This window comes from Trematomus bernacchii, unplaced genomic scaffold, assembly GCF_902827165.1.
Source record: "Trematomus bernacchii unplaced genomic scaffold, fTreBer1.1, whole genome shotgun sequence".
In the NCBI taxonomy this organism is placed as follows: domain Eukaryota; kingdom Metazoa; phylum Chordata; class Actinopteri; order Perciformes; family Nototheniidae; genus Trematomus; species Trematomus bernacchii.
In genome coordinates, this window is record NW_022987409.1 from 3,798,552 (window position 1) to 3,825,426 (window position 26,875).

General features: G+C 38.7%; 2 protein-coding genes across 2 annotated transcripts in view; one reads left to right on the plus strand and one right to left on the minus strand.

The window, feature by feature from the left end:
- Positions 1–3,815: 3,815 nt before the first annotated feature.
- LOC117488630 (tRNA wybutosine-synthesizing protein 2 homolog) lies at positions 3,816–6,065 on the minus strand. The gene is made up of 4 exons (XM_034137642.1): positions 5,911–6,065; positions 5,686–5,716; positions 5,048–5,234; positions 3,816–4,480 (listed from the first exon to the last, which is right to left on the minus strand). Exons 1-4 carry the CDS (start codon positions 5,961–5,963, stop codon positions 4,467–4,469), a joined length of 285 nt encoding a protein of 94 aa, XP_033993533.1. The 5' UTR covers positions 5,964–6,065; the 3' UTR covers positions 3,816–4,466.
- Positions 6,066–12,408: 6,343 nt separating this feature from the next.
- The window catches only part of zdhhc9 (zinc finger DHHC-type palmitoyltransferase 9), a 35,739-nt gene continuing 21,272 nt past the window's right edge, over positions 12,409–26,875 (plus strand). The window contains 2 exon segments of the mRNA XM_034137323.1: positions 12,409–13,216; positions 22,359–22,519. Of these exon segments, the coding sequence (XP_033993214.1) occupies positions 13,053–13,216; positions 22,359–22,519 (325 nt within the window). The 5' untranslated portion in view covers positions 12,409–13,052.

Genomic DNA, 26,875 nt, shown 5'->3' on the forward strand with positions numbered 1-26,875 from the left:
ATGAGACATGTTGAATCATGAAACATCTGATCGAACAAGAACAAGACACACCTAGTTTTCTAAACAATGAGGTAGATACTAGCTGTCATTTCTTTTAAGGAGGGGCAGCTTGGGCGTATTGTTGTACATAGCCGTGGGAACATGTTTCAAATGGGGGGTGCTGTGGGGATGACACCAGGGCCGGTTCTGACCAGTTTGCTGCCCTAGGCAAGATTTTTGCTGGTTCAATTATATCTTATTTTACCAGTTAACATTTATTTATTCATCCATATTTTTTAATCTCTCCAGTTTTAAAGGATATTGTTGGTTTACTGTCCTATAGTATACATTGGAATGATTTCAAACCTGTTTTTATTTATCCTAATAATTATAAAGGTGTGCCTTGGAAATATTTGTTTACATAAATTGACCAAACCGTTTGAGACACACTGAGATAACTTAGACTAAAGTGAACTATCTAAACACTCAGAGTCCTTTACCTCACTGAGCCTCTCAGGGCACATGGAAAATGTAACCGGGGTGAAAAGGGTGTTATCTTTACTTAATTATGAATGTGAACATCAAGGCCGAAAATTCGTTTTTTTTGTATTATATTTGTATTATATTTCCATTTAATCTTGTGGACGTGCAGATTCCCTGTCCTCCATCAGGGGGTGCTGCAGCACCTCAGCACCCCTACTTACCACGGCCCTGTATGAAAAGGTTCAACTACGCACACACACTTCATCTCGGCTCGCGCTGCACGCTCACAGGCATAGATTGTGCAATAAAGTATTGCGCACCTTGGAGGTGCAGCGCAGGCATATTGTTATTCAAGAGATGCGTTGTTCTTTTGGAAAACATGTTTTTCTTTTCAATAATACTCATTACATTGACACATGCATTATTTGTGATTAAAATAATGGTTGTTGTTGGTAATGTATTAGCGACCCCCACAGATGTATGATTTCACTGCGTCCGTGGGAGCTCAGACCCCTCCTTATGGGAGCTCAGCTCCCATTGGCTCCCACATAACTCGAACCCTGTATATGGAGCTATATCAGGGTCATACGTTTTGATCATTCAAAGAAATACAATTTAGAATTTATTTATTATTAGGTAGCGCGAAAAATATAACTCAACACTTTCTATACACAAATACTCACGTGATTGGTGGTAAACAAAACTGATACCAGCGTCAAAGTTCCGTTAAGCGAGCTGTTAGCATCGTAGTTGGCACCAATTGCGGTATAAGAGCAATAAACTGTGCTAATGTGAAATTACGTGATCCGCAAAGAGCCAGCAGGAAAAAAAAAGTGAAACCTGAAAAAACAATATTTGAAACTGAAAAAATAATGGTTTTGAATCTGAATACGTAAAATCAGCAACTGAAAAAAAGAAGGATTCAAATATCAAAATATGTATAAAAGTGAAATATGAAAATAAATATTTTATTCTAAAAAATTGCTGAACTGAATCAAAATAATATTCAACATGAAACATTATTTCAAATACTTATTTTTATTTTGAATACATCATTGTATTTTTCAAAGTTCAAGATAAAAACTTGAACTTTCAAATAAATTGTATTTTTTTCAATGATCAAAACGTATGACCCTGATATAGCTCCGTAGTCTTACAACTCTTTTTGGTTTGGTATGCAGAACTATTTTTGAATATGCAAATACAATATGAAGAAAAATAATAACACACCATTTTCGAGGAAAAAACAAGGGAAAGAACAGTCAAGAATAGCTTTTTATCTTGCAAAGCTGTATGAATACGGAAAATATACCATGCAACTAATATGGTGGGAGATTAACAACAACTGATCCAAGTTTGTAATCATGAACAGTAAATCTGAGGACAGTATGACATTCTTTGACCCAAAAAGGATACATCAACACACATTTTCAATTAGTCTGTGAATCACATATTTTCTTTGTAGGTTTTTCTGTGTTGTTTTATTAATTATATCAATGTGTACGGGCTATTGGCTAATGATAATTATCAGGTTGATTACAGTTAGCCCAAACTACTTAAATGTGCCCAACATGGTACCTTCATGTACTCATAGACTTGAGGTATGAAGCATAACTGAGAACACAGATAGGTGACTGGAGTTTACTGCTAACTTTGTTTTTACATTATTAATGCTACACTTAAGAGAAAACTCACACGGCCATTACTCACAAAAAAAATCCAGGCGTGTCTGTGGTAAATGGCTCTTTTGGCAAGTAAAGACATTGTGTGCTCTCATCTGCTGCTACCTCCACATACAGATGGGTGAAGGAAAATAATAACTACATTGACTTTCTCGTAACACGATATTGGTACCACAAGCTGCCAGAGTAGCTTTGGTGCTTTCTACTGGAAGGATTACTATCATTCATCCAGCAGATATTCCTTTATTTGGGTGCAAAATCTCACATGGCTGTTCATAATGGTTCAGACCTGCTGACTGTGAAGGCCATATCATGTGATTCACATCCTTTCCATCATGAAAACATCCAGTGCTCTAGCTTTAAGGTGGATAAAGGAGTTTGTTGACCTTCATTTGAAGTGAAATTGATTTGCTGTAAAATAATGACATTGGTTACCTTTAAGGTTTGCTATCAGCCATCAGCTGCAATCCTGTGGGAACATTTTGCCAACTCTTTTCCAATAAAAGCGACCATGAGTTGCCTCTCCACATAATGTGCTTATTTACATACTCATTCACATATTCATTTGCATAAAGCTCAGTGGATGTGTGAGTTGCTTGGAGGTAGGGACTGCCTGCACAGAAATTGGAGTGAACCCATGCTTTTGGAAGAAGCGCTGTGGACTGTAGCCTACTCTGAGCAGGATTGGGAATTAATTACAATTTATTTTAATATATATCTTGTTTTTCTCCTTATGGTTTGCATCAGTTGCAAAATGTCTTGCTAGTAGCTGCATCTGAGAAAGATGTCAAGTGATCTAGTTGTCTTTGGGACAGTGGGCCCAACAATAATATCACATGGAAACACTTAGGAGTTGATAAGCTGTTTTTTGATTTTCCTTTGAAAATGGCCCACTGATGAAAGCACATTTTATGGAGGTTTTTGCGATTGTACGTTTAATTTTTCACCTGTCTTAAGCTCAGAAGTGAAACTGTGATGTGGTATTGAATTAATTATTTAGTATTGATTCAATTGGCTGCTGCCCTCTAAGGTTCCACCTTTATATACAGTGTGGGGTTCCACGGGTATATTTACGTCTGATTAATACTGTATGTTCATATGTGATTTATGTCCTCTTTTAATTTCTTGGGGTGAGTTGTATAGGTCTGGGTGTTCCTGTGATCCCCAGCACACAGATGTGTCATGTCTACAACATTTCATTTCAACCAACCATAAGGGATCTAGTGATCAAGGGAAAATTCAGTGCCCTAAACCCACCACAAAAGATATAACCGGTGGCTTGGCAGCCTCCAGATTGGTTTGTATTTGCATGGCTGTGAAGCACGGTGTTTCTAAATAAAGAAAGAAAGAGCATCTATGTTCTGTGAACCTGCCCTGGATAAATAAAGGTTTATATAAACACTGCAGCGGCTGATTTGTACTACCTTACAGGTGGAATAAACATCGGCCCATTCCCAATGTCCACACTCTTTAGAGTTTTCCCACATTTTGAAGTGCATGACCTCGTAAATCCAAATTTCTGCAGACTTTGCCTGAGGAGATAACTCACAATTCATAGCTTTGTGACATTGATACATGGGGTTACCAGGGGAAGTCTGGAAGCCTAAATGTACAAAGAAACGCAATATAAAAAAGGAGTTATGATGGTACACAAAAACATGTGAAACTATAGAAATTTAAGCACAAGCAAAACTGGTTTATTCTTCAATGATTTTTTTTGTTTGCTTCATAATTCTGTTTAAAAAGAACAAGTAAACTATTTTTTTCATAATTAACTTTTGTCCCCTCTGTACATCAAGAGCTAATAATACATTAAAATCAGTGCATTTGTCATAAATAAAGTAAAAAATGTCATATAAAAAGTCTAAAATCCACAAATGTAGGCCTATTTTACATGTTTTGGTGGCATTATGGTAACATGATATTCTGCAGCAAATTGTTCCCATTTCTGTTTAGTTCAAGCTTTGCAGCCTCGAGTACTCATGTACTAACAAGGTCAATTCAATCTGGGAGGGTTCAGGGGCTTAGGGTAGAGACTGGAGTTAGTGTAGTGTTTGTGTAAAGATGAATACAGTCGTGTCCACTCAGTTTCTGTGTTCATCCCCTCAGCTCAGGATGGTCTGCACGCCAAGTCCAGCACAACATGGTGAACATGAGGTGCATAGGACTTCACATGTTCTATGTGATGGATGCTTGTTGTCCACTGTGCATCATTGCATCATTGATTGCAGTGCAAAAGGCCCCCAGTTGTTCTCTTCAGCAGTCGACAGGCAACAGTCCTCAGAGCTCGGTATGAGACCCAGGTTCACTTTGTCAGCAATGTCACTCAACTGGATCTGGAATTTAAAAAAAGTATACTATTAACTAAATAATTCCCCAGTCCTCTGGCCACTGAACTCGACAACTGTTGATCTGAAATAGTAAAAGCTATAAGCAAGGAAAGTCTTATTCAAAAAGCACATTTCTTTCAATGTGGAAGCACAAGTGGCACAATACACGAGCTACAATGGAAGTTGCCACCAAAAACACTATGTGGATAGTGTAAATATAAAACACTCAATATAAAAATAAAATACAAATAATTATGATCATTAATGTGAATTAAAACTATTAAAAGAGTAAGACTAAAATCCCAAAAATATTGAAACCAACAGTTGACCAATACAATTTAAAAAAAGGACAAGAGTTACAACCAATGAAATCTGCATGAATAAAATAAAAATAAAGTTAGGACCTGCAAAGACTATTGAAAGGCAAGGCTAAAAAGGTAATGTATTTCAGTTAAGCTTTTGAAGGACGATAGCAATGGAGCACACATAACATGATTGGGTAGGATGTTCAATGTTTTTGTAAATTTGTTTGCACACCTAATTCTAAAGAAAAGTGTGGTTGAGTTTGAGTACCCATGTTCTTCCATAGTGGTAGAGAGAAGCAGTTGTCCTTCAGCAGGAGGAGGACTCCATGCCTCTGAAAACTGTGAGGGAGGTCCGCCCTCAGCTCCTCCGTCCATCTTTCACCATGAGATTCAATCAGCTCTTGGAGGATTTTCTCAAGTTTATTACCACTTGTTCTTTCTGTCTTATTATTTGACTGAAGAGGAAATTGTCAAAACAGGAGAGGCATAAAAAACACTTTATAGCTGCAGTAGAGTACTGTCTGCCGCTCATTGTATTCATCTTTAAATACAGGACTCTAAACTATTTCACAGTCACCATGAAATTGTACAATTATATTTATATTGACAAATGTATACATCTGTATTTTATCTGTTTTATTTGTCAATGTGATAGGCATTATGAAATGTCTTTAGTGTTTGTTAATTGGTATGTGTGCACCTGCCCAGGGACTGCAGATGTAAATACACTTTTAGCTATAATCTGGAATATAGCATCTCTTCTCTTTTTGAGATTAATGTATTTGCATGCATGGTCCTTGTTTAATACAGATATATATAACTGGGTCCATTGTGGTATTGAGTGGTGGCAGACAGGATATTAAAATGGGCAGTCTTCTCTGAGTCTTTTATTATGCACAAACCTACATCAAGAGCTGCTCTGGTCTGTAAACATCTTCTGTAAGAGAAAAGATAAAGGATGAATAAAAAAATGAGTATTCAAATGAGTAGAAAAAGACAAAGAAAACCAATCTAACTTGATAATCAAAGCAATCTTGATGTCCGTATTTTAGTTCCTATCAGTGTATCCGGGTTCCATGCTAAGTGCTAGCTTCCTTAGCTTAAGCAGTTATTTACAGTGCGACTGTTTACCTGAACTGTTGTACATGACACTGCGACACACGAAGGCAAGGCCCACCGTCCATTTAAAAGCAAACAAAAAAATCCACCGTATTTATGTTTGACGGTATAAAAAGGCTAATTTAGCCTACGAAGAAAATGAGCTTCCTACAACAATAACAGTCGAATACAACGCGTGTTTCTAGTCGGATCATAATAGAGGACGGACGTTTCGAAATGCAAAACGTTTTTCATTATTATTAAATTAAAATAATAATGTGGAATTTTTAGTTGAACGTTTGATCTGGAACACTTCATACATAAATGCAAATAACTTTAGGTGAAGCCCCACATCACTGGATGGAAGAACGACCGTAACATTTTTGCAAAGTCAAATTTTTGGGTAAGATGTAAACAGTTTGTTCTATTTGATCTACACTGTATTTGCACCTTTCAATGTTATTGACAGTAATAAGTGCCCTAAAGGTTTGTAAATTACTCTTGATTAATAAAGTAAAAAAAAAAGCCTGCTCGTCAATGTCGATAGATGGAGACAAACGGCTCAGAACACACGAGGGTGAGTTCAACTAAAGTAAATAAATATATTCTTTATCACCACTTAAAGTTTAAAGCGGTCTTTATACGTTTGTATTATGTCGTGTTTTCATGTATATAACGTTTAATGGTAACTTTCCCCAAAAACATCAATTGGTTACTGATTGCTCAATTTCTGTTTTTTGTTCCTGTAATCTGTAACTGAACTAAGAAATTATTTATATTCAAAGGTAACCACTTTCACTGAGAAATGCACCTTCTTTTATTTTTGTTATTATCAATGTCTTGTTTGTTTTTGTCACAAGTAGTATTGCTATATTGGTTTTATTTTGGTTGTCTGTTATTGTTTATTCTAATTATTCTTCTATTGTATTTTTGATGATGAGAACCCCCTCGAAACGAGATGGTACATCTCAAAATGATCATTCCTAATAAGTTCCAAGATTTTATTTGGTCTTGAATGGGAAACAATATAATTAACTTAACTATAGAGTCACAGCAGCCAGAAGAATATCTCTCAGAATAATGAAGATGTTTTACTATTCAAGGATTTGCAACATGCACATCTTAATATCATCATTAAGATGTCTTTGAAGTGTTTGGAGATCTCCTATTAACAATAACCTAACGCTAATCCACTTATTTTCACTCTGTGATACTTGATACTTGATACTTGATATTAATGTATTGATGCATCCTACACTGTTCCCCAATTGGAAGTGGTACAGTATCATATCTTTTTCTGTCTATTTGCTTCACATTACATAAGTCATACATTGAAACTTTCTTCTTGCAGTGATATAAATCTCATTCTCACTCATCTCTCTATGTAATAAAAAAAGAGCTGCAGATTGAAGATCTGACTTTTAGTTGCCTGCAGTCATAAGTACATTTTAGTTGGCAGGATGGTCAAAGAAGCATCTGACAGGTCTTGGTGGTTCAGCTCTCCCCTAACAAAGTACTGTGTAGAAACAAGAAGATTTGCAATTCAACTTGGCACTTTTTGCAAAACACTGCACACAGTTCTCTAAGTAAGACAGAGAAGTCTGACATATTCACTTGTTTGCCATTTTCAAAACACTGCCATTAAAAATGCTACACACATGAACCAATTAACAAATACACATGCCAAATGACCATAAACACCAAACTGCTTTATTGTTGACTCAGCAATCAGGATGAAAGCACTAGAAAAAGGCTATGCCTAAGAACTTTTTACAACAAACTATAAATATATGGATAGCAGCAAGAGGAAGAGGTAGAGGGAGGATGAACTAAAATCAGTTGAAGAGTTACAGTTTTTTTCAATTGCTAAAACACATGTTGTGCTTTATGTGTCATTTTAGTGTGTTAGCAACTGATAAAAACTGTAACAAGCAGCACAATACACACTTGGATAAATCAACATGATAACTGCATGGCCGGGATTGAACCCACCACCTTCTCACTCAGACAACAGCTCTTCCTCTCAGCCACAGCCAAATTAGGGGATGTTGTTCAGAAATGATGAAGTCATAGCCAGAATGTCCCAATCGAGATAACCGTTTTGTTGTTAGAATAGAGGGTTTTTTTAAACAGGGAAAAAAAACCTGAAGTTTGGTGAAGTTAGAAAGAAACAGAGGCTTAAGTCCAGTTTTTTCTAAATGACATATTCAGGAAACCCGGCTCCACACGTCCTGGTAGCCTTGAGTTTTTCTGGAACAAATGTGAAAAATGTATGGTAACTTCTGGCAATGAGTTCAAACAAATGTTCTTTAACAATATCTTTGTGTCGCCTTGTAACCTTAAAAAACGTAGAAGCCAATTCTGTAAAATTTGACTGGAATATGTACTGGTGTCTTTGGCTGAAGGGGTAAATGGATGCCTAACAACAAGTTGGTGGTTCGCATGGCGGAGTGAAGTGTGGTGGGAGGCAAGATGGCATGTGTGGGTGAAATGGTGACGATCGCGTGAGTTGGGCGGTCAACACGAGTACAGAGTACAGAGTACAGAGTACAATCATAAAAACTAACTTGAAAAATAATATATAAAGATATTTAATATGAAAACAAAAGTTTTAATACAAAAAATAAAGTGATACAATTAAGAATTAAATACATTACTTAAAAAAATTCTTATATTGAATTAAATATTGAATAAAGAAATGTGTTGCAACATTTTTTTTTTTAAACAACAATTACAATTTTGTTTTGTAAATGGGGAGAAAGATTTCTGTTAGCTGCTTTGAGAAAGAAACATACACAAAGGTACTGGACTTTTTATGTTTTCATGTCCTTTATTATCTTTGTGAGTTTTCATGTTTTTGAGAGATTTTGTTTCCAGCCGGTAAAGCATTTTGGGCTGTATATTAAAAATGAATCTGTCTGGCCATAAAACACAATTAAAAAGTTTTAAGTTTTATTGAAGAATATTCACTAAAATAAAGCACAACAAAAAAAGGCCTTTATACCAAAACCCTGTAAAGCCCAAATATAGAAAAACATTAGAATTTATTTTGTTGACCTTTCAGATGTTGTTGTAGGGAGCCTCTGGAGCAGAAATGAAAGAGTTTTCAAATGTTTTACGTTTTGGTAAGTTTTTAGGGAAATGTAATATTGCAACGTTGGGCTTAGGTGGGAGCAGAATTTCCGTATTTCTACTCACATTGTCTGAATAAATATATTGAACAACTAAGGGTTGATTTGCAGGATTGATTGCTTACTTAGCCCTATATCAGTATATAGCATGAATAATAATCACACATCAGTCATATTTGTTATGAATAGTCATTTATTAAATATGAATACAATGGTAGTCCCAAAAACCGTTCCTATCGTCGGAAAAGCACAGACGGACGTCACACTTGGTGCATTGTGTGTTTGTGTACCCTTTACTGCAGTGTCTTCACTGGAAAATGTGCCATTAGGTCCTTGCGTATATCGAGGTTGTGATCTCTTGGATGGGGCCCCGTTTGGTGGACCCCTTCACCTGAGGATGTTCTCTTCTGAGCATTCAACGGGCTCCTTGATGTCACTGTCGCTGCTGGGCTCCCGTTGCCTGAAGATGGTCGTCCTCTCTTGGGTGTTTTCAGAAGAGTTGTGTTCACCTGATTAGAACAGAATCAATCAAGATACATGTCAAAAATACATTAGGATACAAGTCGAAAATATTACAGTGAAATATAAAAAAAAATATTACAAACGGCAAATAGCAGAAATGCATTCTTACCAGGATGAGAGAGGATGCTAGATCTGCCTGAAACTGTCTCCTGTTCAGGATCTCCTGCTTAGGCATCTTTAGAGCTTTGCACTCCCGCTTGTAGAGGAGCGTTGATCACAGCAAGGATGATGGTGTGCCAGAAGATGTACACGTACCGGCGTCGGGACTTCATGGGGAACTTGTATTTGGCCGTAACGAGTCCAACAAATCCACACCTCCCATGTACTTGTTGTAAGTACCCACAATGTAAGGCCTCTCAACTACTACATAGGTTTTGTTGGCTTTGTCCCAGCGTTGAATTCTCTGCACAGGGTCTGGTCCAGCAAAGGATGACACAAGTGGGACCGCTCTGCTGTCATACCATTTGACAGCACAGATGTTGTGGTTGGCCTCCACTCGGATGTCAAAGTTTCCTCTCCCTTTTTTCTTCAAGCTCTTCTCCTCTTCAAGGTTACAGTTGGGTAAGCGCACCTGCCTGGCTGTTCCCACATAATGAATCCCACGATCAAGGAGCTTCACTACCAATGGGACACAGGTGAAGTAGTTGTCTGCGTATATCTTTTAGTTCTGACCTTCTGGAAGCGTGGAGGCAAGCTTCATCACAACATCACCTGGAAACCTCTGGAAGTACTCCAGTGGTGTGTGGAGGGAAATTACATCCTCTGTGGTATCTGGACCAGAAAAGTCAGTATTGGGACTGATGAAATATTTTTTCAGCCAGCGATACCTGTCACAGGGCTTGGTGGGTTTATGTTGTTGGGGCTCGATGTCCACATAATCACTGACTGGGGGGTCATTGGGTTGTTGGTTTTCCTTGTCCATGTGGCCACAGGCATGTTCATCTGCCTCTTCTTCACTCATATCAGTGTCACTGTCCTCTGATTCCATCTCAAACTCACTTTCTCCGTTTTGGATGGCAGCAATCACATCCTGCACACTGAATCAAGGACCTCTCTTTGCTGGTGGCATTCTGAAATGGAAAAGGTATACTAATAAATATGTATCAATAATACATATGCTTATTATATTGTAATAGATTACCTGAAGGAATAGATAGGGTGGTGGGACAAGTGTTCATTCTGTCTGGCTTAGCCTATAATCATACTATAAGGAATGCATGCACCCCCCCCCCCCTTCCAGGTGTCCCGATGCAACAAGTATCTGAATCCTATTTACATTGAACACTTGAGTCACACAATACTACCTGGCTTAGCATATTATCATAATAAAAGGAATACCTACACCCACACATGCAGGTAAACCAGTTCAACAAGTCACACAATGCTGTCTGGCTAATGATAATAGGCTAATTATCATACTAAAAGGGATACATCCACGTGTCCCAAAACATTTCAGAAAGAACTGTTTCTGCCAGAACCAGAGTTAAATGTATTGTTGTAACTAATTAACTGATAAGATACAAGTAGAGTTTAAAATATTGCTACAGATATAATTTCACATACTTTTATCAGATAGTTGTATTAATTTATTCAAATCTGGTTTTAATTCAAAATCTTAACAGAGGACCCATTTAGAACTTAGTTATAGTGAATTGTCAAAGACATCATATTTCTATTAGTGTTTTATTTCCATATGTGAACATAGAAGAAGGGCAATCTCCATGACAGGGACACATGCTATTTTGACTACCACACTGACCCAGTGTTGTAATATTACAACAAAGACATAAGCTGCTCAAAATAAAATGTGATGAATGTATTCCACAATAACTAAATATGTACATGTTCTAGACATTGTAATAATCACAAAAACATTTTTTTGAGGCATTTTACTTACTTGAATCGGACAAATCCAGTCCAATAAAACAATGAGATGTTGCTCGTTTGAAGATTCGGAAGTTGTGTGAGTGTATGGCCAGAGGGCAGGACCTATAAACACATTTACTACCCAATAGCATTGCGAGGCTGAACAAAAGGACTGTAAATGTAAATGTAAATGTAGTCTTTATAAAAAAAGGATAGCTTAAAGTAATGTTGTAAAATTACAACCGTGGGCCTTACAGGGTTAAACGGATGTTATTATTGCAATTGAAATGGAGTTACACGGACTAGAGTGCTACCAGATTTATTCGTTTTTTTGTAGTCCCATTATTGGAAAATTAGAAAAGATTATTCGTGTTGGTGGATTATTAAAAATAAAAATGACACAATGACAAAATGTCTTACATCTTCATATCGTCTCTCGATTTAATAGACTTATTTTTCTTAACAAGAGATTGCTATTAGGACATGTTTTCTATGTATCAATGGAGGTGGAATAACTAACCTATCTGAAATCAAAACTCACCTTTTCAGAACTGCTTTTCATCTGTAATTATTGTTGTGTTTTATATATTTTAAGTGTGTTTTTCTAATGTTGTTTGAATGTATTTTAACATGTAAAGTGTATTTGACTATCCTGAAAAGTGCTCTATAAATAACATGTATTATTATTAGAAAACATACCTAATCTATAAGTGAAAGGTGTATTTATTCTGTGGACCTCTGCACTGTTTACCTCTGCTCTGCTTTAAACTACATATAGAGCAACACTTTGGGGATTAATGCATCTGGTGTCTAAAACCAATTACCTTCATTAAATACACTCCTTCACAGTCTCCCCCTTGGGTAATACCACAGGCGAGCAATTCAGCATATTCATGTGATCCAAATAGGACCTTCATCCTCGTCCTTTGTTCGCTTTGCTTTACCTGTCCTGCCCCTTTAAGATAAGACATTTCAATCTAGGCGTGTTTCCTGCTGCTGCCATTGACTCAAACCGAGGGCTGGCATCCTGCAGGAGGAAAAAAGAACAGCTTTACATGTTTCCTCCATACTGACTGCTGTCTCCTAATTCTGAAGGATTTTAATTTATTTTTTAACACAAGAAGGCATATTGTCCACGTCCAGCCGCATGGTCAAAGTGTAATGTCTGAGAACGCCTTTTATGATTTATCGAGATGATATGAATGTCACTCGGTCAAGATCCCGATGCAACAGCCCCAGCTGGATTGTCTTGCTCCTTGTGGGAAACATCTGCCGCCAGCATTTGGATTAATTTCTAATTAATATATTATTTTTTAATTAATATTGTCCTGTGAGAGGATCGAGATTGTCGGTGCAGCGTGGGAGCCTCAGTGTGGGAATGACATGCTGCAGTAAAGACTGGAAATACAAATGGACATGAAAACACAACGATGATGTGACTGCGAACTACGAAAAGAAGATGCTTTACAATCATCACCTTGTGCTGACATCTTTAATATTACACATTGAGTCGTTTCGGGTATTTCTTCCTCAGTGGACTGTGTCACATTGACTGGGTAATATTTGTAAGAGCTATCAGGTTATTATCTGAATCGTTTTACAGTATAACAGCTGGCATCAACCTAAAGAAGGACTGAGATCTGAAGAGAGGGCACCATGTCGGCGGTGATGATCACACGTAAGGTGCGAAAATGGGAGAAGCTGCCGGGGAAAAACACTTTCTGCTGCGACGGCAGGGTGATGATGGCCCGGCAGAAGGGAGTCTTCTACCTGACCCTCTTCCTCATTGTCGGGACCTGCTCCCTCTTCTTCGCCTTTGAGTGAGTTCATTTCCTGCCTCTGACTCCATAATGAAATCACTCGTTGATGATTTGCTCCTGAGAGGGTTCACAATTCATTTTAAGGCTCTTGTGGTTCTTCACAAATACACACATTCCCAACATTTCTGTATTAAGCTAGCTGACAGTATTGCCATTTCCAACATTATCCAACTTGAGAGCTTCAACAATCAGTGCAAAAATGAATTATTAGTCCCTTTTTAACAAGGACCATGCATAACAAACACATGATTTATGTTAGATTGAGCTATTAGCTTATTTTCATCTGCAGTCCCTGGCAGCTACACATAGAACAACCAACAGACATTACAATTACAATTTTACATGCAACATCATAACATAGTCTCTCACTAACAATTTTAAGATGAACCTTTATTGATCTCCGCAGGGAAATTCACAGAAACACATCTTTAAGCACTCAGCATATAGAAACCAAACAAATATCTAATTCATTGTGAATATGATGAAGAAGGAGTGTTTGTTAAATATCCAATGTTCGACAAGATGATAGACAGAAGATAACATGGAAGCTTTATGGATTCATCAATTCCAGTCAGTTTTTATGAGTGCCCAGCTCTTCACATTTTTGTTTTAAACAGAATAAGACATCTGAAGAAGTCAACAGGGGATTTGGTCAGATGTTATTCAAATATTTTCTCCATTTATGCAGTTTTGCCAATGAAATATCAGAAAGTAGTGAAATAACATATTGTTAAACTTAATTGGATTAATGGAAATGGTCTGTTTTATCCAACCAGCTAGCACATTTCTTTAGGTTACTATCATTACGACGAAGGAAAATGTAAAATCCTCAATTTCTTTTAGCTTAAACCACAAGATATTAGATGTTTTTGTTTCAACTCAAACTTGAAGTCTCATCTCAACAATTACTGTCATACATATTTGATAGTCAATAGTTTCAAATGAGAATTGGACATTAGTAAGCTATACGAAAATGTGAGCTGATGGGCATCTTGGATTGTTGTTTTCTTCTGCTGAAAGATCACAGTGACTCTGTGGATCCATGTTTGGTTTCTCAGTCTGGGACAGGAAAGAGGTTTATGATTGACCACATACTGAGGTGTTAAATATTTAATAGCCAGTAGCTGCCCAGCTTCTGCTCAAGCTGCTTTTTTGTTGTCTCAGCAGTTCTGTCTCAAACCACTACTCGCACAAACCCAGTGGACTCATTAGTTCAGCGAACACAGGCTCGTACGCAGCATGAGAGCTCAAATCCTGTCAGGCTGCGCAGAGGATTGTTTTTAACAGGACGAACATGAATTTAAATGATGATCATAAAGCAGCGCTGCTTCTCATTTAGATTGCACTTTCTGTGTATGTACCACTTGTTTCCTCTTTCTTCTCTCTTATCTTGCCAGTTTTCAACAAATAGACGGAATGATTTAGCTCACAATCGTGCTCTTCTGTACTGATTGAGGGTGTTTACATGCAGGCCAAATGGATTTAAAGTATAGCAGAGAAGAGAGGTAGCTCACATAGTGCCAGGCCCTTCCCATCTTTATCTGCTCTGCACTTTAATGGCCTCCTGCTTTTCTTCTGAGTCCGGACAGAAGCAGCTGTTGTCCGGAGCAAAAGGAGAGGCAGAGAGATGATACTTCTCACACCGAAGGTCCAGAGCCCAGAGGAGGCATTGTGGTGACTAATGGCTGGAGGGTTGTCAGCATGCTATGTTCATATTACAGTTGAACATAATTATCTCTCGTAGGCGCATGGATATTAACGCAGAGATTGCACCCAGACGACATGGGGGTAATTTCCAACTGGCCATTACACGGCATGTTGATGCTTATCTGATTTAACCCTCTGACGGAGGAATAGCCTTCTGCAAAAAGAGCTTTAATGCATTCACAAACTGCAAACTTGCATCTGTGCTTAATAGAAGGATTAAAACCTCTAATTGCACTCTTTCTTGGAATGAATATTGAGAGTGGAATACCCACTGATGATTTATCTGCAGAACATTTTTATATTCACTAGATTTTGAATTATTTTGTAGTCATTTAAAAAAAATGGTGAACAAAGACCCATTCTATATTTCCTGGTTTGTGTTTACAAATTGCTTTTTTTATCCGAGCAAAAGTTTCAAACCCAGAAGCGTTCAGTTTAACATCATGTAAGACATTCAGCACTTCATAACATTTGAAAAGAAGAAGTCATAGAAGTTTGGCATTTTCAAAAACTAATATATTGAAAACCATTACATGGATCGCCATTGCATTTTAGTACATACATTCATGCCCCCTTCATTGTAATCATTTTGGTGATGCCCTGATTTTCATATAGCGCCACTATCGGGTCAAAATGTATTTATTTAGTTATTGTTAACTACTCTGGTTTATTGCTAATTACCTGCGAATCTAATGACATTTCAATCAGCTCAGCTATACTTTGTGTTTAGTTGTAATTATGGGGTTAGCATGCCGCAGTTTGACTATAGACTCTTAGCATTATTAGATGGTTGTTTTGCCAGCAAACAACTCAGCAGATTGTTTCCCTCATCTTGCGCTGAATATGAGTGAAATAAATACATTTTCAAAAATAGTAGCCAATCAATAGATGTACTCCTAACAGCTCCAGCTAATATGATTTATAATATTGTCCATTCCAAAACATCATTCAGTGGCCATCATTTATCAAAAACTCAATATGTAAAAGGCTTGGCATTGATTAAAAACAAAATATGCCCAACAATGCATCCTTATAATCTGATTTTAAATGTTTGCTTGTTGGTGCATTGAGCTGTGGTTCAGCCTTCTTTAATCATCACATCTTCTGTCTTTGTGGCGTCGTTTCCTTGTTTTGGAGAGTTCGTTCCTGACATGCCTGAGGTGCATCTGTGAGCTGCAGCGGGGCATGATGGGTAAACAGAGAGGGCAGTGTCTTGGCGTTGGCTGGCTCACATCCAACACCATCCACACAGACGTCTCACTTTTATCACCAGGCATCAGCTCCCCGTGCAGGGAGACTTCTCTCTGCTTTAATTTGTGCTAAATTGCGGAAACGAGCAGCCCGAATACACAAATGGAAAAAGCCATTAGGAACAACTAAACAAATTACTCAGGGAAGAGATGGGCCCAGCCTGTTTTCCCCTGGAATCAATTTTAGGGCTGTGTGTCCTCACGCTGTTGGTTTCTGCCCTTATAATACCCACTGATCTGATTTTGAAATGGGATTTTACATATTTATATTATACCTGGATGCTGTATAAGGTGCTTTGGTAACTAACGCTTCCTCGCTGTTGGATACTCACTGGTTCAGTTCCCATTTGTATGTTGGTGTAAATGTAGTGCGTGCATGCAGGCATATGTGAATGTGCGTTGCCACCTATGGAGCTTGGATGAAGGAAAAAGAAACTGGAACACAAGGAGAGTGTGTCATCTGTCTGTCCACTGCAGGACGCTCAGCTACGAGGCCAGAGAAGCATATGTGCATGTAATGAGAGTGATCCTTGGTGTGTGTGACTGTGTGTGTGTGTGTTTGTGTTGTACTCTACATCCTTACGTATGCCCTATCAGCCTTATAAAATGTGAACACATATTGAGTAGTGCAGGGCGGGCGGCTGCAGTCGGAGGAGATCTTGTAACCGAGCCTCCCTCAGCATCCAACCCCACCCTGTCCCCCTGTTAGCCAATCAGAAAGCACCCGCCAGCCCTGACTGAATGAGCAATAACATGATTTATGCTCTATTCAGAGTGCGTGCACCATTTACTGTAACAGTGATCTACAGGCTTTGTTCTCTGGATGCTTCTCTTTGCTGCTATTCTCGCCCACAACCTGTGCCATACAGGGAGGCACACTTTACACTTTTCCTGACGTTGTTTTGTGACGTGTTCGGCTTGAATTAGATGCTCTCTTAGATGATTTTTCCTTTAGAAATGACTAAATATTTAATGTTGTTCAGTAGTATTGTTTTTTCATGTGGCCAACATTAAATCATCATATTTCTCATCATTCTTCATTTCTCTTAGTCAGTATTCTATGACGCAACATCTGTAATCCTAGCTTTAATCCTGGTAAAAGGACTATGACCGTGGCTCTCATGTTTCATCTCTCTCATATGGTATTTAAGGATTGCATAACAAGGATGACTGATTTAAACTGGACAACAGATGGTGTCCTCTTCATCTCAAGTGTAGCCTCTTTTTAACGCATTCATTTATTGGATCAGGTTTTAAAGGACATGTTTCTGGATTTTCCGTATTTATTAACATTACATCTGAGTCACAGCGCTAAGCATGGAATGTTATGAAAAGAAAAGAATACTTTGCAATCTTTTTAAAACCTTGAAGGTTCACATTGTAACATTAACTGCTGCTTTCAAGGTTTTTCTTGATTCCTTCAAGGCTTTTCAAACCATTTTGATAGATTTCTAACCTGTTTCTCATATGACTGAATTGTACTTTACATAATACAGGTAGCCTATGACATATCTGTCCTGTGTTTGCAAAACAAAAGGAAAATATAATTTAAAAAAAAGGACATTTTTTAAATTAGTGGAGCAGGATGAATATTTGTTTATTGAAATGGTTATAAAACGTTATAATCTTCATTCTCGAAACACTTTCAGTAGAGTAGTGTTACGTTGGTAACTGTTTAATGTAATGGTAATGCATGAGAGGTTCAAACTGTAGAAGCATGATTACATCTTCAGAAAAAAGCAAAAGACCTCTGAGATGTCTTACGAAAGGAATTATGAAACCCCCTCCTCTACTCAGAATATTTACCAAGTTGGGTAATGAAGTAGGTTTTATGTCTGTTTGTGGAAAAAAGGGAGAGGGCAAGTTTGTGCTTTTGTTATTTTTGAAACAGGCAGAGTCACAGTCCACAGATGTTTGTATGACGGGGTTACTGAGGCCCACTGTGCATAATTCATCTCTTGTATGATTCATAATGATCCCCAACAGCTTACAACTGCTAAGTATTTATAATGTAAAGCTGTGAAATGTTCAACAAAGGTAAAATGTCATGAGTCACCGAGGCATGAAGTGGTGAAGTCATCATCATGGGTTTAGTGGATTTATTGCTGAAAAGTTAAAGTGATTTAAACTCAGCAATATCCCTACTAAGAAGCTTCTCATCGTTAAACCCATGTCATCCTGAGTTAAGAGGGGAAATCCTTTAGATCAAAGTCTGCAGTAGACTCTCCTTAATGCATCACACACACACACACACACACACACACACACACACACACACACACACACACACACACACACACACACACACACACACACACACACACACACACACACACACACACACACACACACACGTGAACTTCACACTTTGGTTGCAGAATCAGCAGTACTGTACAGTATGTAACCTATCACTATCTCTTGTGTAACTCTGTGTATCTTTCATATGTGTATGTGATTATTTTCTCTCATGACTGGTAGCTGATTGCAGGTTTTAAGCTAATGGTTCAATTTATTAAGCCATGAAAACAATATTTTCTATATTGGAATAGCCTCTTAATGATTTTATAACATTTGTACGGACCATTGATTAAACAAAATGTTTTGTCATATGGAAGAAACACTTTAGTGAAATGAAAATATATCTCTGTGTTGCAGTTTGGAATTCATATCGTCCCTAAAAACCTTTTTTTTGGTTTTACACTTTCTCCTTCCTTTGTAAAACCTGGCGCCTGCATTACCCAAAATGCAACGTTGGTCCCACTTGGTGTTTCAGGGAAGGTTGCTCGGTGTTGATGGTTGCTCTTGTCAAAGCTCCAAGACTCCTTTGACAAGCACAGTAATGTTACCCTGCAGAACATCAGAGGTGCTGGTCTACCTCTGCCCTCGATCTGTAACTATGTTTTGGTTCATTTGTAACTTTTGTGTTTTGAAGGGTTGCTTTATATTCAACAGCCTAACACAATAACAGAAAACTAACTAAATGATTAAGGCAGCTATAGTCCAGCAACCTCTGTGTTCTGCGAGGTAAATCTGGTGACTTTGAAGAGTCGAAGCATAGAAAAAAGCTTCTGTCGGGAAGGGCAATCTGACAGCAAGGACATGCGGTAAAAATATCCAAATAAAGTGAAAACTCCAACTCACTTCAATTTTTATTTATAGGTGGGCCTTTTTTTTAAGAGGTAAAATGTGTTTTGCTGCTGCGCCTGTCCACAAAAGTACATTTCTTAGCTCCTGTGGTCCAACTCCTGTCTGTTTCCCATAATTAGGAGTGTGCCACTTGACATGTACTGTAGGTCATACAGTACATTCATTATGGATCATATACAACCCCGCTTCAAAACAACCAACAAACCCTTTAACACATAAGTAGCATTTTCATAGTGTTGCTGGCTGGGGTAATAATGCACTCAGTTGCATTCCACCACAGGAGCTAGTTTATTGTTAGCCTCAAAGGAGAGACAGAGAGAGAGGTAATGTGTAAGTGGCATGAGTGTCACTTGGTGGTCTGATTGATCGCCTCACTGATGAAAATATTTTCCCCACATGGGCTCGATTAAGTCCAGTTTTTTTCTGCTGCTCTGTGGTGACTGATGAATACACAGCACACACAACTGCTCCTCCACAGCAGAGGAAACGGTCACATCCAGGAAGGACGTGGAGGGGCATGATGGGAAGCCGATGATTGAGTGTGCCTCCGATACCTACCAGTCATCATTACGGGAATTACACTTCACCCGCAGGCTGCCTCTCCTCCGTCTGAATCCTCCGGCTGCTCTATGCTCTCTCAAATGGGCCTAACATACTTCACAGGCCGGTCCAGTGGAAACCTGTATTGATTTAATCGCTGCTCCTAGTTTCCATTTGTGTGAGAAAGGATACTGCAGGGAAACTGCTCTGACCTGTTCAGCTGGTGTTGTGTTTTTGTGTGTGTTGTTTCACAAGTGCACAGGTATGCTGATGTACCTGCATGGTGTAGCTACACGAGCAGGTGCAGCTAGGCAGGTGGACTTTGTTCTCTGCCATGTTGAGCTGAGGCAGTTGTTGACTTAGTTACATCCTTCCCCTTAACGCTGTATATGTGCAGTTAAAATGAACGAAATGCAACCTGGACAAAACAATAACAGATGGCACTGGAAGTGATTAAATAGACCTTTTGTCAGGGTCTGAAACTCAAATTACTTTAAAATGAATTAAAACAGAGTAGGTAGCAGATCTACACTTTACAGAGGCTGAAACCAACTTGACTGCTTTATTATTGATCAAATATAGCTGTTCATTCGATGAAATAACTTATTATGGGATGTCTGATGATGTACAGCTACAGTGCAGTCCATATGTATTTTGACAGATACACATTTTGGTTTATTGGCTCTGTATTTCAGCACATTTGTATCCAAATATAAGATTGCTCAGTCTGATCAAACAAATCAAAACTAAACAATCACTGAGAAATGAAACCATATGTATGCATTAGTGCTGCTTTCAAGCTGTTCTCTCCCCCTGAGAGTTATTGATATCTCATCCTCATTTATGTAACTGTGTCGTGGTTTGGCTGATATGTGATACGGATAAATGGCTGCTGTCAATATTGGATATTATGTTCCACACAAATGAACCTTGTGCACCCCAAAAACCCTTTAAAAAACCGGACTACTTATACCTGAGGCTGCTTCTAACCCATCTTTCTTTATCTATTAATCTGCTGATTAGTTTTTAAACAATTGATCATTGTGTTTGTAACATTTCAGTTAAAAAGTTATTAATGGCCAAGGTAATATCTCTTGAGGGCAGTACCCAATTATGGTCAGTTTATTACCATTTAAGAATAATTAAAGCATAGGATTTATTGGATTTCTGCTTGAAAAATAACTTGAACAATCAATCTATTTTACAAAAAACTTTAGATTTATGTTTTGTCATCAGCTTTAGAACAATCGTTTTGCTGAACTCGTACTGAATAATGTTTAATTCAAGAAAAAGGTAATAACATGTAAATGTAATATAGCCTGATGACTCTTCAGAGGAGAGTTTTACAAATATTGCAGAGTTGATATGGTCCTCCTTTGCATCGTCTATATACTGTAATAAAGCAGAGGGTGTGTCATCTGTGTGCAGTCTGTGTCATGCATGACGTGCAGAACAAAAGTCAGTCTTGTACAGGATGTAGCACAATACCTTTCTCTCCTGTAGAGCAGCATTAGTGTTGCATTATGAATATATGATCCCGTCCACCTGGCAGGGAGATGAGGCCGCACAGTTTAACTATTAATAACTTCATGCCCATACCGCAGCCTCTGCAGCTCATCTGTTATCGCCCTGAGCAACAGGAGCTCCGCTGGCTGGGGTCTCAGTGGCCGGTGTTATGCTAATGTTTCTCCAGAAGGTGTGACACGGTGTTGTTTATTCACGGCCATGACTTCGGGGCGGTCCGGAGAAAGGGCAGCTCTCGTGGTTCATGACCTTGTGCTCACAACACCAGTTCAGAATGTGTGTGTTGTCGTGTCATGCCCTCTCTGCACAGGCCGCTTTCATAATGAACTCCACAGCTTCTCTTATCTGCTGTATTCATGTGATGCAAACACATGGCATTTCAAAGAATAATCATTTTGTGTGAAATTACACAACTAACAATTACATTCTTCTGGCAACTATTTTCTTTTGTCTATCAAATGTTGGAGAAATGTCCAAGGTTCAAGGTTCTTTATTGTCAAACTGACATAGCTACAGAGTAATTATGTTGTTGAAAATCTTATGTCACAGGCTTCTCCAACAATGCAACATAATAACAATACAGATAGCAAGAGCAATACAAAAAGAAAAATAGTTATAAAATAAAGTGAGCATGTGGAATAGTGCAGTACGAGTCTATATACAAGTTATTGGAATGATATATATTAGATATTAGATACATATTACTGAGTAGCAGATGAATGTTTTGAAGTTGTTTCAGCAGTTCAATTGTTTAACAGTCTCACTGCCCGCGGGAAGCAACTGATGTCCATCACATTCCCAAATCCAAGGTACAAAATGTTCAACCAACAGTCAAAAAGGTCAAATAATGAGGTATCAAAAACATACATTGTTCTAATAGTATGCTATATAAAATACTCCCCTCCCCTCTTAACCTTTCTGAGAAACCGTACCTGCTTTTTGACCGGCTCTTCACCCTCGTTGTTTTCCCACAGATGTCCGTACCTGGCCGTCCATCTGTCTCCTTCCGTCCCAGTTTTCGCCATCGTGCTCTTCTTCTTCGTCATCGCCATGTTGCTGAGGACGAGCTTCAGCGACCCCGGGGTGCTGCCACGAGCTCTGCCAGAGGAAGCCACATTCATTGAGATGGAGATTGGTGAGTTTAAAGACAGTTACATGTATTCTCTCAAATCTAGAAAACACTTGTCTCCCCAATACTCTGCTCGAAACTTGGCTTCCAATCTTTCTCTATAATATTGAACACTCATGACTTCATAAGCATGATATAAATGTGTTGGTGTGATTTGATCAGATTTGAATCCTCAAAACATCCTCTGAACAAGTCCTCCTGTGTGGCAGACTCACATAATCAAGTGTGAGTTGTGATAGTGTCAGTACTTTGATGAAAATGTATTTGAAGTTGCTATAATCAATATTTTATGACTAAAATGTAATATGAAGTCAGTGTGAAATGGGTCAGCTGAATCTGCCGCATAACGTGTCAGCTCATTGTTTGTCTGTCTGGCTGCAACATCACTGTTTTGGGTCACTCTAATAGTGTTGTCATTTGAGCAGGCAGTTGTTTTTAGTAAACACTCGCTGTACACTACCTGCCCAACATCAACAGCAGACACAGTGAGGACTCGCTGGTGAACTGAGTGATTCCATTAGTTTTACATGAAATATTTATTTTACTTTTGCCAGAATAAGAAATGTAAAAATGTCTCTGCTAATCTGAAGAATGCATTTTAGCACACAACAATTGTATATGCTAATGTTTGCAATGAAATATCTGCAACTTATAATGATAATAGAAGAACAGCCCAGTATCATCTTTCTTCATGCACCTTCAGCTCAGATCCTCTACAGATTGCTGCCAGGTTTGAAGTAGCGTGTGTTCTCACCTCTGTGATTGCTCCTCACCTTGAGTGGCTGTTATTCACAATCAGTGCTGATAAAGCCACATGGCACAAATCCTTTATCTACATCCATTCAAAATGTTAAGGTATTAGAGTCCATGCTGCTGTTACATCATCTCGTTGTTAGTCTAAATGATGTTGGAGGTAGCTCAAGTGAAAGTATTTTGGGGGCATAAATACTTCAGTGTATATGCTAGTTAAGCAGTGAGCAGACAGCCTCAGTCCTGTTGGTTTATTCATGTTTGTTATTCTTTATGTTGCGGAAGGTTGGCCGTGCTCCCCGTGGATGTAGAGCTGAGTCTAACACACATTCATTACAAAGGATCCTGTTGTTTCATGACACAAACGATACGCTGCATCAAATTGACAACAAAGCCTTTGCAAACAAAAACACAAACAACTAATTAAACGCAGTGCATATTTTCTCCCTGGGTTGGCCATACTCTCTTCCTATTTGGAGGAATGAGATTTTATTCTTCCCCCCCCCCCTTCTGCCTGTGTGGCTGGTCAATGTTCACTCGTCGTCTCTGTTAAAGATTCACTGTGTCCTTCAGCCATCACTCGTGCTCTCACTCCGGTGGAGAGGCATGGGTGAAGGCTGGCTCATGACAGAGGAGGGGGTGTAAAAGCAGGGCGGAGGCAGGCGGTCCTCTGAGGATATTCATCTGGCAGCACTCCTCATCATGGCTGTGACTCATACCACTCGCAGCATGACAATGACTCGCTGGTCATAGCTGCGGCCGTGATGACCTGTGCAACTCCTGCATGCAGCCATATAAGGAAATCTCACTAGGAATTATTATTATTATTGTGAACTTATGGTTGTTTTGGGCTGGATGGATGGGTCAAAAAGCACAGGGCTTTAATCACGGAGACCTGAGGCCTGTACTACGAAGCTGGTTCAACCTAACCTGGATATGTTTGATGTGTGCCTTAGCCGGTTGGCCCAATCCAAAACATACGCGCTCTGGCTAAACTGTACTACGACGCTGGTTATCAAGTGGATCGCTCAAGCCAGCCGTGTCCTATCTAGTTAGGTGCGCGTTCACATAAAAGGGGTGGTATTTGGAGCATTCGACCAATCTCAAACACGGACAAGTGTACTGACAGCGCAGCGTCATACTTCCTGAATGAAAAGTGAACTTTAATATTAGTCAAATATGAAGAAGTTAAACTTTAAACATCCATGACTTAAACACTTTATCCAGGATAAAAGCCACATAGCTGCACCTGCAAGGTGAATACAGCTGGTAAAAGAAAAAGTGTTTGAATGCGTACATTAACAGGTTTATGAAATCACTGCCCCGTCTAAGACACGATCTGACTTTAATTACATTTGACTCGAGTGTTTCGTCAACTTAATGTGTTGCTTAAAATAATACTTCTGCATACAGTATGTGACACTGTGAGTGTTGCACGGCCAGATACGGCTCAAGAAGCTGACTCAGATAAGGAAATATATGATACATTATGATGTGATATCATGTGATATGATATGAATGATAATGAGACACATCGACGTCTGCACTCACAGTGCCGCGGACTGTACTTAATGTTACTCTGATCCGGTTACTTATGTCGTGGCAGATATTTAAGTAAGCTTTCTTAACGCTAATATTATAATAGTCAGATTGCTCTGAAGATGGGAGGGGATATTCTATTAATTTTCACGAACGGCAGTTTTTCTGTATTTCCTCTATCCTGTAATATGAATTGATCGCTTTAAACTCCGCACACGGAGCTCTGATTTGTCAGCAGGCGGTGCTTTCACTGAGTTGATCTCTTAGCCTGCCACCTAACCTGCTCCGGAGCAGGTTTGCCGCTCAGCATAAGTTACCATGGAAATCTAGCCTGCTAAAAAGAGAACCAGCGTCGTAGGACCGGAAATCCCGAGATTTCCCTGAATTTAGCCGGCTAAGCGAAAATCCAGCTTCGTAGTACAGGCCTCTGGTCAAGTCCCGAGTGAAACCAAGTCAAAGATGACATATTTTTTAACCTATTTTGTTACCTAGGTTGCGTACTTTAATGACGCTTTTACAAACCGCAATCTTTTCCTAAAGCTACACACATTGTTGCCTAACGTGTTTCTGTACAACAGGAACACGAATGCTTGTGTGATATTTGTGAGGAAAACACATTGAAAAGAACAATATCATTTGTAAGATATCATCATCATCATCAAAACGTTGGATGAACATACATTGCTCAAGTTCTAAATTATTTCTTCCACCAATAATTGTGTCTTTTAAATATAAATCATAATCACAAGTTCCCAGAGCGATTTAACAACAAATATACTTTGTTGTTAAATCACCAGTAAACCCAAATATATATTAAATCAGGGAAGCGGTCAAATGAAATGATATTCAGGTAAAGGCACCTAATTATTACATTCCACCAAACACATCTCAGCAAATCTCCCAAAATAGCCGGTTCTTCATCACCTAATATCCAGAATGTGCACAGATTCAATTGCAGCTCCTATGGAGGGTATTTTCCACTGTGTTATGGTATCTGTTTGCTGTGATGTGTGTGGGCGTGCCAGTAGTGAAGGCAGGTATGGAAGAAGCCTGTTAGACACAAGTCCCTCGGGGGGGGAGTTGCTAATAGGATGAGAAGCATCCTCTTGGAATATATAATACCACTACCAGACTGAGTTTTGCTACCCGAGGGAGTGGCATCATCCCCCCGTGAGTGATGAGTCATTTGTTTATTCTCCGCTGGTTTATCCTGAAAGCCACTAATCCCACATTCAGTAGATTCATGATGCTGAGCAGTTTGTGCCGTCAGATCAAGTCATTTTCACCATCTTTATGTCTCTAGATGTATTATAGAAGCTTTGCATACAAACTAAAAAAAATTTACAATACAGATTTTTGGATTCAGTAATATATACAAATGATAAACAAACACTTTAGTTTATGTTAATCTCTGAACACGTTTTCTTATTCCTGATAATGTATTTCCACAAATGCCACATTCCTTTTCTTAATTTACCCCCACAAAGTCAAATGAGCTCTCCGTAATGCTCTTTTCCATTAACGGCACATTCACAGCTTCTCTATGCAGCGTGGTAATGGAGGATTTCTCCTGAGAGGTGTCAGCCGTCTGGTCATTAGCTCTCTGCACTCAGCTCCTGCAGTGCTACTGAATCAGAAAGATCTAAATTACTCACCTCAAGATATGTCAGTGTTAGGAAGGTTAGCTGAAGCCCAAACAGAGCCGGACACTGCGTCACAGTGTTGATAATAATACATAATATTTACAGCTCAGCAGTGATTACATAGAAATCCAGCATCATCAATACTGTATCGAGCCAATCCTGTTGTCCCTCAAGGTTCAGCTGTCGAGATTTACATCCCTTATTTTTCTTGTCCCTGTCACTGAATCTCACATTTCTCACTGCCTGTTTAAGACCTATTCATTTAATGTGAAAATATTCTCAGAGATTTTAGTTGTGACTTTTGAGGACATAGTTTGTAGTGTTGTTGTATGTAGCAGATAACCATGAGATAAAACCTTTTAATAGCAGTGTAGATGATTATGGAAAAACTACTGGCCCTATTTTCATAAACACTTGTCTTGGGGTGAGG

Coding starts and splice junctions, on each gene's coding strand:
- LOC117488630 (XM_034137642.1), bottom strand. CDS start 5,963: ATGGACGGTGGGCCTTGCCTTCGTGTGTCGCAGTGTCATGTACAACAG. Junction 5,717..5,910: donor TGTCATGTACAACAGTTCAG/GTAAACAGTCGC, acceptor TTTCTCTTACAG/AAGATGTTTACAGACCAGAG. Junction 5,235..5,685: donor AGACCAGAGCAGCTCTTGAT/GTAGGTTTGTGC, acceptor TTTCCTCTTCAG/TCAAATAATAAGACAGAAAG.